Raw genomic sequence first — 13,197 nt, 5'->3', positions numbered from 1 at the left:
AAGTTCCGCGGTCACTGAGTGGTGCGTATTTGTATTGTAGACCCACTTGGCATTGTGAATTTGTAGACCCACGAATACAATGCCGTAGGAGACTGCAATTCTCTATTGTTCACCCGATTTTTATTTCATTGTTGGGGAGTGTCCTGTTTACTATTCTACCCCAGTCTCTGTTTTTCCTTACGTTTCGGGTTTTGTACGTCTGCCTCTCTCTCCGTACGTTATTTGTCATTTTGTATGACTGTTGTTTTGCTGCTGTCCCTTCTTTTCTAGTTCTGGTTCCTGTTTTTGTTTCATTTGCAGGTCTGGATGCTACCTTCTGGTTTTTTATCTTTATTCTTCTTAACCCTCTAATGCTCAGTGTATCATATATGACACACAAGATTTTAATTAAAGAAACACGGTTGGCTTCCGCAATGAACCTTCAGAAATCCATTCAAAAGTTCCCGCCATCTTTCGCCTACAATTTCCCGATTTGCGTAGTGCAAATGCAGCACGCCAGGTGGCGCGAAATCGTCTTGCAAGATGGCAGCGCCCGGCACTAGCGGCATGGCGATTGGAGTGCGAACGTTTTACGGCCGTGCGTCTAAAAGCAAAGGTGGGAATGACATATTTGTGTTCATGTCTTTGGCAGGAAGACTTCGTGATCATTTAGAGGTGCTTAGCGCTCTCGGATGCAGCATAATAGATGTTTTACATGCTCATGCTTTGTGTGTATCATATATGCTACAGTGAGCATTACTTCGTGTTCCCTGGCGAAAGGAGGCGGGTCGCTCTCGAGCACGCATCTCCTCCTCTAGTCCGGTCATGGTTACGAAAAGCTCTTTGGGTAGTCTGTTATGCATAGTGCATGCGAGACAGAGACGTGGGAAGTTGTTCGTTTTTTGTTTTCGTTGGGATTGTTTTCGTCGCCTATAGCACTAATGCCCAATGTATCATATATGATACATATAGTCGTCTTGTGAAATAAAGGCACAGAAGAAATAAAAATGACTGGGGTCATCCTTTAGAAGTGTTTTGAACAGATATTGAACGAAAAATAATCTTTACTACTACTCAGTAGCTGTTTGGGCCTTACAGGGTTAAGCCAGCTTAGACCACCTTGCAACATGGACCTCGTTGTTTTTTTAATACCTTCTTTCGCTTACAAAAAAAAAAAAAAAATTGTATCTCGAGCTTCTGCTCCCTTTTATTTATTTTTAATTGGTTTTAAGCATGGCATAGCTTTTGCTGGCCCGGGCTCCCTCTCCTTTTTTTTTTTTTTTTCTCAGTTCCAGAGGACGAATGAAATGGTAAAAAAATTGTATCAACACAAGTGATTGAGTGGCCAGCAAAGGCGCAAAAGTGGCGTTAAGGCTTAAAAAAAATAAATTAGGGGGAAAAAAAAAAACATGACATAAAATGCTACTTTTGCAGTCATTTTTTACGCTTGAAATATGTAAATATTAAAAAGCCTTCGTAGCAGTAGAAATTATATTTTTATGAGCACGACTTTGCTGGTTGAAGTCATCCGTTACAAAAATGAAATGAATCTGATATCACTTGGGTGTAATCATAAATGATGAAAAATTAATCACGAAAACAACCTCTGTCGTGTTATTGCGCCGTACCGATATCATAAAATCTGGGTGTGGTGGGACTTCGAATATCTGATATCATAAGCACAAGCTCGGGCTATGAACACGTTTTGATCCGGGAAGTGCATCGGAGTGGCATGTATTTCTACTGGATTTAGTGCCGCATTTCCGACGTTATTCTTACTTCCTCCTCTCAGAGGGTCGATGAAAGTCCTTTGCTGACTGGCTGGTTTAGTCCTGGTTCGTTCCAGCTTTCAAAAGAAGTTAATAATACAGGTGTTTAGGCAGCATTTGTGGGATGTTAGAAAGACAACACAAGAAACTTCATACCAAATCACTAGTTAAAATCTATCATATTTCACGCAGAAATGCACCTCAAGTATATCTTTTATACATCACAATTAATCACCCTGTCAGCAATAACATACTCGTCGAATCTTAATCAGAAAGGCGGTGGCCATTTTTCTACAGCAATGCATCTTAAACTAAACTCAGAAGTGATCAGAAATACCTGACGATGGTGATGTCTATAATAATTGATTTTAAGTCGGAAATTCATTACACATTTCTGCAAGAGATGAGGCGGTGGCCACAGTATTAGGCCAAAACGCCTGCTGCTAGCGTATTATGAGTTAAAAGGTTTGAAGTGGGCAAATCACCACTGGTGTTTGTTTGCTGCCCACCACAACGCGTTTGCTAGCTGCCCATGTAACACGCTTCAACCAATCGCCTATCGTGGACGTTGCGTTGCACGCCTGGCGCGCGGAGGGCCTGTGTTCAAACACGAATGCCGACCGATTTGTTTTATTGGGTTACTTCTGTTCTCTAACCATCCCACTCGCCGCCATCTTTATAGGTGCCATCGAGTATTCCCAACGCCAACTTCAACAAGAACGCCAGACGAATTTTTATTTTTTATATTTTCATTTTGCTCAATGGGGCTAGTAATGCCCTCGCAGTAAAAGACTCTTCTGAAATTTTTATAAGATTGAATGGGTGCCACTGTGGCGCAAAAAGACAGTGTAAAATATTTGGGGACCATTTCGAGGATGTTTCACGACTGGAGATACACGTAAACACATCTTACGCGAAAGCAGTCGCAATTAGTGTTTCCATGGAAAAGCTTGCAGCGACAGCCCCCGAAGTCAGGTTATCAGAGTTAAAAAGCTTATCCGACCCAAACTTTTATGAAATCCTTACCAAACCTTTCTTACTGACAAGCTCGAAAAAATCCAGAAATCTTCCTTGTGATTCGTTTTCTCTAGATGCTGAAGCCTTGATAGTGGAACACCGGCACGCACTTCAGCACGCACAGCAACTCTAACATGCCTCCGACATGCTGAATCGACGAAACTGCTTTCCTCACATATCACAACTGCAGAAACACAAATACTGAAGATTACCTGAAAAATTAAGCTTTCAAACAGAAGAAAAACATGGAATGCTTCAAAGTGTGATGAGTTTAAATATTTGATTTTCCAGGCTTGTTATATGAAGAGACATGGAATGCATTGTCACATGATGTAGTGAATAACACGCCTTCGCCGACGTATTTGCTGATCAATATTGATTAGAACTTGCTGTTGGGCGAGTTGGCTCATACTGTACAAAGAAATGGGATGCGCAAAAGGGACAATCAATTTAGGCGCATCCTATTTCTTTGTACAGATCAAGATGGAAGTGGGCTTCGAAAGCGCCCCGATGGTGTTGCCCCTTGTTGTCTTTCTTTTGAAGTGAACTACAACGCTCGCAAGACATCATTCAGTTTTTAATTTTCGCATGTGCTTTTTTTTGCTGAACTTCTGCATTCGAGTTTTGTTCTTCGTACAGTAAGTCAACTCCTATATTTGGTCTGTACTGGCCTGTGTTAATAAGTCCATGAATAATAATTCAGGAAACAAAAACAGGCTTGAACAGTGTCATCCTACCGCAAACTGAACTCTTTCCTTACCATGGGAAAAATTGCGCATTTAAACATTCTTTGTTAATTTTTTATCCTGTGACTATGAGGTTCAAGATTTAATGTGATGTATGAAAATGAAGGCGACTAGACAGGCCATTTAATAATGTGGGTCTCGTTAAAGTGGGTAGTCTCTCAAACTTTATTTGCAAAATTAAAAATTTCGGTATAAAAGTTGAACATAACTCGCGAAGATATGCTTACACACAGGAAGAAAAACATTTTAAAGTAGTTTTAGAGTATGCGAGATATCTGCCTATCTATAATAGCAAATGCTTCATAACAAAAAGCATAAAAGCTTCAACTCGTACAGTTTCCCAGCTAGAAAACAATCACTTTTGTCTCCCTATAGTTGAGCGCACCAATGCGCAAATTGTTAGCAATGCCAGCGGCATCAAATTTTGTTCAAATGATGTGGTAACCCTATACAAATGAGGAAAATAAAATCGACAATGGCAATACCCTGTTCGAATCGGCCGTTCAGTCAAACGAAACTTGCCCAAATAAGACTAACCGAGACGCTGCCACTGACATTCTGGGCTTTTCCGCCCTCTGAACTAAAATTAGATCTTGAGACAGCATCCTCAGAGCCTCTGTTACTTATATCGTCGACTAAATGAACCGTGTAAGCGGTAGAATCACCGCATTCGTCTCGTTTCAGGGCGCGTGACATGCTGGAGGAGTCTCCACGCTATGCTTCTCTCTCAAGCGGTTCAAAAATCATCGCCGCTCACAAAATAGCCAAACGAGAGAACACTAAGCTGTAGTGTACTAGTTTAAAGACAAATAGCACAGCACGGAAGCATCTCAAATTTTTTTACGTGTCCATCGTTAGCAGGCTAATGATGGTCAATCATAGTGGCACGAAAGTCGAGCGTTCCGGCTTTGCTAGCGAGGCGATACTGCTGCAAATTCAAGTACACCAAACAATGACCAACAAGCAATCTATCAGATTAGAAAATGCTGCTTTGTTGCACTAATGATCTTGTCTACAAATCAGTAAACGATATATATTTTTTTGCCTTTAGGTGATGGACTCCAACGTGCAGGTTGTGCATCGGCACCAATGTTCACCTGGCCGACGAACGTGCAGGCTCTCCATGCTGGGGTGCACGTACGAGGTAAAAGTGGCAGAAGAAGTTATCTTCTCAGCAGCTTTATCTATTTATTTTGCTTTTTTTTGTTGTTGTTTTTTAATACATAGGCTGCGGCTATAAGTGCATCGTTGTAGATCGCAACCAACTCTACAACTTCCCAAATGAACAGACGTAGCCATATAGGAACCGCCCCAAGGAGGCTAATTTTGTCCGAGTTGAACATACGCTCATCACAGTGGGAGAATTCAGAGCAGCCCAAAAAAGATGCAAGAGCAAATATTTCAAGAAAGCCGGCGAATGCTAGCGCCTATACTCTTGAGTAATGCAGACAAAGTTTTTAGCCATGCATGGTGTTTACAAGAAAGAGTGGCAGATAGCAGGGAGCGATAACATTAGATGTTATTTAATGCACGTCATCGCACACTTCTTTAGTAACATAAAATGCATCCCATGACGCCTCATACAGATGGTGAGCGTTGTACAAAAAAAAATATTATGCGGGGCACTTAAGCTCCGCCTTTAAGGGTATGACGCAATAGCGTAAGCTACCAGCCCACAAATAAAACCCTGCTGTAACCAAGCTGCATATATGAACGTGCCTGCTTGACCTAGGGGTATAAACATGAATGCGAGAATCTTGGAATACTGATTCTGATATCACCCTCCCATTGGAAAGGAAAGACCCGAGATGGCAGTGCGCTGCCATGTCAGCTGCCAGCCGCCGCCTGCCAGCGTCATGCTCATATTTTTTTCTCTCAGCACGCCGACACCGGATTTTATGGTGAATGAGGCCTTTATAAGAGACACCTAAAGCGTCAATAGAAACTAAACACTGAGAAAAAACGTTTGAGATCACTGCGACACCCGCATTGGGGGAATGAAGCATTCTTTGTGGAAGAAAGAAGAGGCAAGGAAGAAGAGGCTTCCGGTTTTTGACGTCACACTATTACGTAACACCATATGGAAGTTTAGTACCACGTGACTCCCCTAAACGTCCATATTGCCCCCCTTGGCTATTTCAACGTCTGATTGACTTAATTGTCTCTAATTAATTAACTAATCACTCCGCATGCACCAATATTTCCTCAGTGAGGTTTTCTCGTCCTCTTCCTATTGCAACCATTCGTTTTTGTATCACTCGTTTAGTTCGAACATAATCCTACCGACAAACTTCTGGTGGCATGACATACCCGACGTCTGATTGGCTTCATTGACTCTAATTAATTAACTAATTATTCTGCATGCGCAAATGCTTTGCTCCAGTGAGATTTTTTCAACCTCTGTACCATTCGTTTTATTATCCCTCGTTTAGTTCGAACATAATCCTGCCGGCAAACTTCTGATGGCATGACATACCCGACATCTGATTGCTTTTAATTGGCTCTAGTTAATTAACTAAATATTTTGCATGCACCAAATTTTTCTTCAGCGAGAATTTTTCATCCTCTATCTAGTGCTACCATCCGTTTTCTTATCACTCGCTTCTTTCAAACGTAATCCTGCCGACAAACTTCTGATGACACGACCTTGAAAACATACCCACTTAATACTTACGCATTAAAATGCTAAAACTGTAGGAGGAGGTAGCATGAAATTTTCGAGGCCAAATAGTTAGTCACAGAAGTCAAATAAACTATCCAATAATACGAATGGGTGAATTAAACTCAGTGACTTAAGACCGGAATTAAGGCACACTTAAACTAATTGCAGTTTGTGACAATTTTTACGTAATTCAACTTCTCTGCGTGACTACTTCCCTTAGCAGCAGTTCGGGCCTAAAAGGCGATCTGATCCGGTCGAACATCTGAACATGTAAACATATCGTGCGCTTTGATTTAGAGAAGTATGTAGATGGCAGTCTGACAAGGCTCAATTGAACAGAATGGCTTCAGATAATGGACGTGTAAAAGGAAAAGTCGCATAATACAACACGAAAGAAAGGTTTGCATAAACGCTTTTCATACTCGTCTGAACAAAATTCGTTTGCAACTAGAAGTAACATTGCTGACGAAACGTTTTGCAAAAGCTTATCGCACCATTCGCTGGCAGATTCGCTAAGTGGAACATATTCATTCTTGCCTTGCTGGATTCGATTCGCACATCCTTCAACATAACCCACGCTTGGATTGCGGTCTCGTAATAAGCAGTGGATGCAACAGCGGCCACTGCAGGAGTGCTTATAATTTCCGGTCATGCTTCGTCTTGTGCAGGGTACGCAGGAAGACCTCGAACGCCACGAAACGCTGGAGAGCCCCATGAATTTTATTCTCACCTATACCGAAGTATGTATGGTACGATTTTTTGGTCGTACGAGTGCGGTTAGTTTCCGCGCTAAAGTGAGCCCACATTACAGGAAGCCAATGGCTCCATGGAGACCCTCCGGCAAGCGCTAACCGAAAGCACGCAGCAAAATTTGGAACTGCAGAGCAGTTTGAACGCCATTAAAGAGCAAATGACGGACATGCTGAGGGAACAACAGGATCTCCAAGAGCAGCTCCGAATACTGACGGCGCGGGTGTACGATGGTCAGGAGCAATGTCAACGCATGGCGGTAAGTGTTACAAAACGAAGCAAGCCATTTGCTATCCAAGCATTAACAATTTGATTGCTTCGCTTGAAGTCGTACAGAACGCCTCTACACGTTTCATCCATTCTTGTTTAACCGCAATGCTAATATGAAATCGGGTATTTATAAGGATTGCATATTTCTGTTCCGTCATTAACAACCCCGCCGTAAAAAGATCGCGAGTAATTCATTTATAGACTTCACTATCAACCGCCTATCCCGCCAGTCCAGGGGATAAAATAGATAGAACTTTGAATAACTGTAAACTTTGAACATTATTACATTATGAACATTAAATGAACATAATTTTTATTTTATTAACTGGCAGGAGGGCGGCATGCAGTAAAGGTCGGAGATAGCAAATGTAACTTTATAACAGAAAATGAGAGTGATTCGGCACTGGGCCCTCTTCTATTTTTGTTGCTTCTGACGTGCTTCGCCTCTTAACTAGTAGGAAAGCGCCGAGTTACAAGTCCCCTGCAATCTACTTCTTGACCCTCCTTCCCGCAGCTGCTTTTACATTCGTTTTGGTTGGCAGCAGCTGCTTATGTACGACAAACTAAATCCAAAAGACAGCGGGTAGAAACCGTCCGAAAAAGCTGCCAAACAACATGTGAACATAGACAGGAATATAGTGGAAGCCATCCGTGGTGGCAGCGTTCTTGAAGAGGCGCATGAGCAGAGCCTTGCTGTGCTTGCGGGCCTATGATGACGCAGTTTCGATAGGGGCAACATAGGTCTGCTCCATTTCAATGGGACGATAACACACGGCTCAGCAGCCGACGGTGACGTGAGCATACACCTCGGCAGGAAGGCGTGGACTCGAGGCTGGAGGAGATGCTGTCGCGGTCCTGGTCGCAAGGCAAATTCGTGTGGTACATCAAGCCCTACAGCGTCCTCCGAAGGCAACAGGAGAACGGAGAGATAGCCCGCGTCGTTAGCGCGCCTTTCTATACTGGCGTCCCCGGCTACAAGCTGCGCCTGATGGCTGACCTCAACGGCTACGGCGAGGGCCGCGGGAGCCACCTGTCGCTGTTTCTGCAGGTAAGCATTTGCACTGGACTTTGCCGCTGTGAAGATGAAGCTGTCTCTTCCTTCTTCAAGAGGGCCTTTCTCGTCGGTACAGGGTGATGTGGGCTGGGCATACTTCCAAACACGGAAGTCCAGAGTAAAAAATACTGTACAAAGAATTCCTCAAAAATCGGACGATAACAGGTGGGCCGCTAAGGTATTTAAATACTTATACAGAAAAAGGGCTGACTCAAAATGGAGGAAAAGGACTAGGAAACTAAGCAGTAAGTATGCAGGACACAAGGATGGAGAAATAAAAAGCTTTAAACGAGAGGTAGAAAACATGAAGGTAAAAACTAGATTAATTTAATAGAAAAAGAGTTGAGTCGAACTATATCGAAATTGTAAAAGGCCGATCCGGAAAGAATCTTTCTTTGATAACTCAAGAGTCTGTGCCCTATTCTCTGAAGCTATCGGGGCGCCATAGGAAGCGCAAATAGAAAAAGAAATTTAGCCAAGAAGCTGATACATGCCAGTGTGTGGTGAGTCGTTGGAAACAATTAAGCATCTTATATTTGAATATGACTGTATCAATTCGAATGTCGATGCAGGCACAGTCACATACTATCCCTGAGGCCCTATAGGGATGAGAGATAACCATGGTAGGTGAATCAAGCTGCGGTGGAAGTTTGGAATGACGTAAGTTTAGACGTGTAGGATTAAAAATGCACTCGAAGAAAATGCGAAATTAAGGCTTAATTTGCAACACTGTTTAAGAAATATATAGAAAATATCGAGCATGGTGGCGGCGCTGCTATCCTTGATCCGCCCATCCATCTTCGTCGAGCTGAAAATTTTCCTTCCTCTGCTTCTGTCCTGGTGCAGGTAATGCAGGGAAAATTCGACTGCGTCCTGGACTGGCCATGTAAATACGAGGTAAGAACGGCGGCAGTTACTCAATATACAAGAGCAAAGTGCGAATGTTCTGGGCGAATAGAGGAATACAGGCGCTAATTTTTCCACCTATAAGTTGACATCCATTAAATCAACTCTTAGATCAAACGTCGAACTGTACGAGTGTCGCATCGAGGTCTGAAGGCATTGCGAACAATTAAATGTTCTTGTCTACACTTTTGCAAGCGCGCCGTTGTGTCTCACATTTTTTTACCTCGCTGCCCTAAACTTCACACAGACAAACACTCCTTCACTTAAACAGTACTTCCGCAGCCGCAGAACTGAGGTCAGAAGATGGTCGCGAATAAGTTGGCCAGCTGAAACTCCTAGGCCGGGCTCGGCCGCCTAATCTGCCTAGTTCAAGCATGGTTATAGACAGACATTGTCCTTATGCCGGTCATTAGTGAGCAAATTCTTTCCCGGGTGAACGTGTATAACCAACTGATCACCAACTTTGCAATCATGGTGGTTACTGGCCCATTCCTGGTTCGAGGAAATTTCAGGCAATAAAGGAAATTATTTTAGTGACATGGCCTTTGCTTGAAACGATTGCTCTGTTACTATTTTTCCATGCAATCAGAAGCGCAGTGAGAGCGAGTTCATGCATCACGTTGGTCATTATGCGAAAGCACTGGCTAGGACCGCTTTATTTACTCATGGCGCAATGAGAGCATCCAAAAGCACTTGATAATTTCTTCTCGTCTATTCGCACTACAAATAATACACTGAAACAAGAAACAAAAGCGAAACTATGCACCAAAACAACCCCACCTGGCCATACAAACAGGGACTGCGTTAACAGCGTATATCAGTTGCAATTCACACCTCCTAGCGCAATATTTTGTATACAGCGCACAAAAAACCGACAGCTCATCTAGTGTGAACTAAATTAAATAGAAAAGCTTCAGTGAAGCCACTAATAAAGTGTTCTTAAAGCATTTAACCGAAATATTTATAAAAGCAAACAGTCCGCACTAAGGGCAAGGTACAAAGCAGCCTTAATGATTGCAGCTACAGAATTTGTGTGCAGCCTTTAGCTGAGACCGGTTGACCACTGAGGCGTGCACAAAGCCTCACCTATCTCCAATGCCGGTGTACACTGTCGGCATTCACTGCGGTTCCCATACTTGGGTCAGGCGCACTGGCCGTATTGAGCCTCGCACCCATGGTGTGGACCAACCTCCGTCTGGGCAGGATGGTCATACAGGTTGTCTGGCGACGAGGAAACGCCACTGACCATTGCTTGGCAATAATGCATGTAACGTTTTTGTTACAATACAATACAATACATTATACTAAAAACCGTCTTAAATTCAGTAACCTGTTACCATAAAGCGTACCCTGCCACTTAAAAAACAAATATATAAGATTAAATAAAAATTAAAACTCTAATACAAGGTTTTAATTTTTGCTCACTGACCCCTACAGGTAAAAGAAACTGTCAAACTTCTATGCTGTCTATTACGCCTCTTTAGTACGTCACGCCGTTTGTCCAGACTAGCTACACTGGAGCAAGAACTGACAGGCTTCTCTTCAATTGCGGGAATTTGAAGCGACAGCTACTTTTGTATTTTAGACTAGGCAGCTGCCGTGTTAAAATCCAATTGGATATTGGATTGGATTGGACTGGATTGGAGTGTGACAGGAATACTCCGTGTCTTTTACTTGGCTCTCATGCATCTCGTGAATTGTGCATGTAGTGCTCGTTGCAATTGCTTCATGCAAAGTCAGATGTGTTTACATATCGTACCTTCGGTTTCGCAGCTTCATCACATGCATCGAACCCATGAACCTTGGTAGCCTGTGCTGAAGGAGCGCAGTGTCCAAGTTCAACTGTTTCTGTAACTGTAACATCCGTTACTGTCCCTCTACTGCAAGAATATTTCATTTATACTGGCGGATGGCCTGCCGTCCTGGACAGATATGCTCATGCAAAGACGTAAAGCGCCGATAGAGCTAGTGGCAAAGGGACAAACCTGCTTGCCACAAAAAAAAAAGGAAAAAAAAAGAGATGCCGCCCATGCCGATCTACGTATGTGCAAAAAAACAATCAAAACATATACATATTTTCCTGTTACATATGACGACAGAAATTGGGAGACTAATATCCTTCATGTTCGCTAAATACTGGAATATGCTTATAACATTTAATCCTGACAAAAGCACTGCAAGCCGGTAGTGCAGTGCTAATTCCTGATTCTGCATATACACAGTAAGGGAGCGTAAAAATGTATACCTACTACTTTCCTTGCTTCAGTAACATATGTTTCCGAAAATCAAACCAGTAAAGTACCTAGCGCTTTTGTTTTAGTAAATACGGAGTGTCACGTTGACATGACGAGCCAATGGCCTCTCTTCGTTGCTAACGTCACCTGCGTTGCCTGACGTAACGAGCGCTATGTGAGGCGAAAGCCCGACTCCGCGTGTCGCCGCTTTGCAATGCTGGGTGCCGAGGCACGAATGTGGGAATTTTAGAAATCTGTTGTAAACTATAAGCTCGTTTTCAAGGTTGTGTACGCGGCGTCGGTATTCAATGTTCTGTACTGTGGACACTTCCTGAACCCCCTTGAAATGATTCTATCATATGCTTATAACATTGACAAATAGTCTCCATTACCTATTCTGCTATGCGCTTAACCACGTGAAAGTAGGCATTTTTTTTTTTTCTGGCAGTCTCAGCACATCACCCTTTCTCCGCATAAAATGGATCTTTCTTGGTGGAGCAGCAGATTTCTTCCCCCCAGTAGTGCTGGCGCTTCCCGTAGTGGTTCCACCCATACGTATGGAAAACTTCTAGGAAAGCTTCATAACCAGTAACGCAATCAAACGACTCTGGTGACGAGCATGACATTACAAGCTCGGCACTACCTTACGCCATTCCCCTGGGTATGCCACGTCCGTTTTGCAACCAAGCACCTCGCTTTATAAATGGCAGGCACTTCCTGAGCGCTTTTTACGAGTTTCCCACAGCACTGCGCTTCCCGGCAAGTCCCGGTTGCCCATGATAAATAATTGTTCGCGTTTCGACCGCAGCACGTTCTGCGTGTGGTGGACCAGACGGGACGTGGATTGCACGTGGACCGGCAGCAGTCGTTCCGCAGCATCCCATCCCGGAGTAAGCATCTGATGGGGCGGCCTGTGAACGAGTGCAACGTGCCCATCGGGTTCCACACCATGGCGCCGCACTCCGAGCTGCACAACGAGCGCGCGGGCTTCGTCCGCAACGACACGCTGGTCATCGTCTACCGCTGCCGCATCTGAACGGCCCCCAAACCAACAAGGCAGCTGTCCAACCGTGTGGAAGCAGGCGCCGCGTCTAGGGTACGGAGGGCGACAAGCGGACACACCATCCTCTTGCTGCGAGCACTTGCACAGACTGCGTGAATTTTGAACTGAACCACGGCACCATCCTCGAGGTGCAGACAACGCGCCTTTGCTGACTAGCTCTGTGCTGTGTGCTCAGACTGGTTGGGAATGGGGAAGTATCGTGAGGATGGATTCTCTACATTCAATGTTAAGCGAACTGGAAGCAACACTGATGGATATCACGAGTGCACCCCTTCTTTAGTGTCGTTCGCTAGTGCTATTATTGCTCATAATAATGAAGCAACTAGCCCAACTTCACGCTGTGGATTATCTAAAAATGAGACGAGATCACTTTATTTATCCACAATGTTGCCCTTGGTTGGAGTGTTGGTTTGTGACGTACTGAAATGCGTCACCTGGGACATGATGTTTATCATTTTGTAAAAAGAGGCAAAGCGTGAGAGAGAAACCATGGTCGAAAGTTGCAAGCAATAAACAACCGCGCGTCACTTAAGCATTTCTGTCGGTCCGTATACGAGAGCAGCAACATGAAGTGCTCGGCTTCCAGGCTAAACGCGCAAACCGTTGAACGGGGCTCTATCGATCCACAGTGGTCATAACAATGATCTATATTTTGTTCGCTCTACGTAGCGCTTTGTTGCATATTATCTGAAGCATTGGCCCGTCAACTTCTCTCATTAACATGATGCAACCTTCTCTCTCTTGCAA

The 13,197-nt window shown here is 43.8% G+C and overlaps 1 protein-coding gene across 1 annotated transcript; it reads left to right on the top strand.

The window, feature by feature from the left end:
- Positions 1 to 526: 526 nt before the first annotated feature.
- On the top strand, positions 527 to 12,977 carry LOC146206387 (TNF receptor-associated factor 5-like). The gene is made up of 7 exons (XM_084591053.1): positions 527 to 595; positions 4,563 to 4,655; positions 6,842 to 6,913; positions 6,985 to 7,182; positions 8,008 to 8,241; positions 9,094 to 9,144; positions 12,196 to 12,977. The coding sequence occupies exons 2-7, from the start codon at positions 4,566 to 4,568 to the stop codon at positions 12,421 to 12,423; spliced, it is 873 nt and encodes a 290-aa protein (XP_084447179.1). The 5' UTR covers positions 527 to 595; positions 4,563 to 4,565; the 3' UTR covers positions 12,424 to 12,977.
- Positions 12,978 to 13,197: the final 220 nt, after the last annotated feature.

The sequence above is a fragment of the Amblyomma maculatum genome, chromosome 1, assembly GCF_055883805.1.
Source record: "Amblyomma maculatum isolate TAMU_Amacu chromosome 1, ASM5588380v1, whole genome shotgun sequence".
NCBI lineage: Eukaryota > Metazoa > Arthropoda > Arachnida > Ixodida > Ixodidae > Amblyomma > Amblyomma maculatum.
The sequence above is the reverse complement of the archived record's forward strand: the minus strand, read 5'-3'. Positions and strand labels throughout refer to the sequence as shown.

What these genes read in the sequence shown, in the direction of transcription:
- LOC146206387 (XM_084591053.1), top strand. Translation starts at nt 4,566, where the DNA reads ATGGACTCCAACGTGCAGGTTGTGCATCGGCACCAATGTTCACCTGGC. An exon ending in AGCAATGTCAACGCATGGCG is followed by an intron (nt 7,183 to 8,007) that starts GTAAGTGTTACA and finishes ACACCTCGGCAG; the next exon opens with GAAGGCGTGGACTCGAGGCT. An exon ending in ACTGGCCATGTAAATACGAG is followed by an intron (nt 9,145 to 12,195) that starts GTAAGAACGGCG and finishes TTTCGACCGCAG; the next exon opens with CACGTTCTGCGTGTGGTGGA.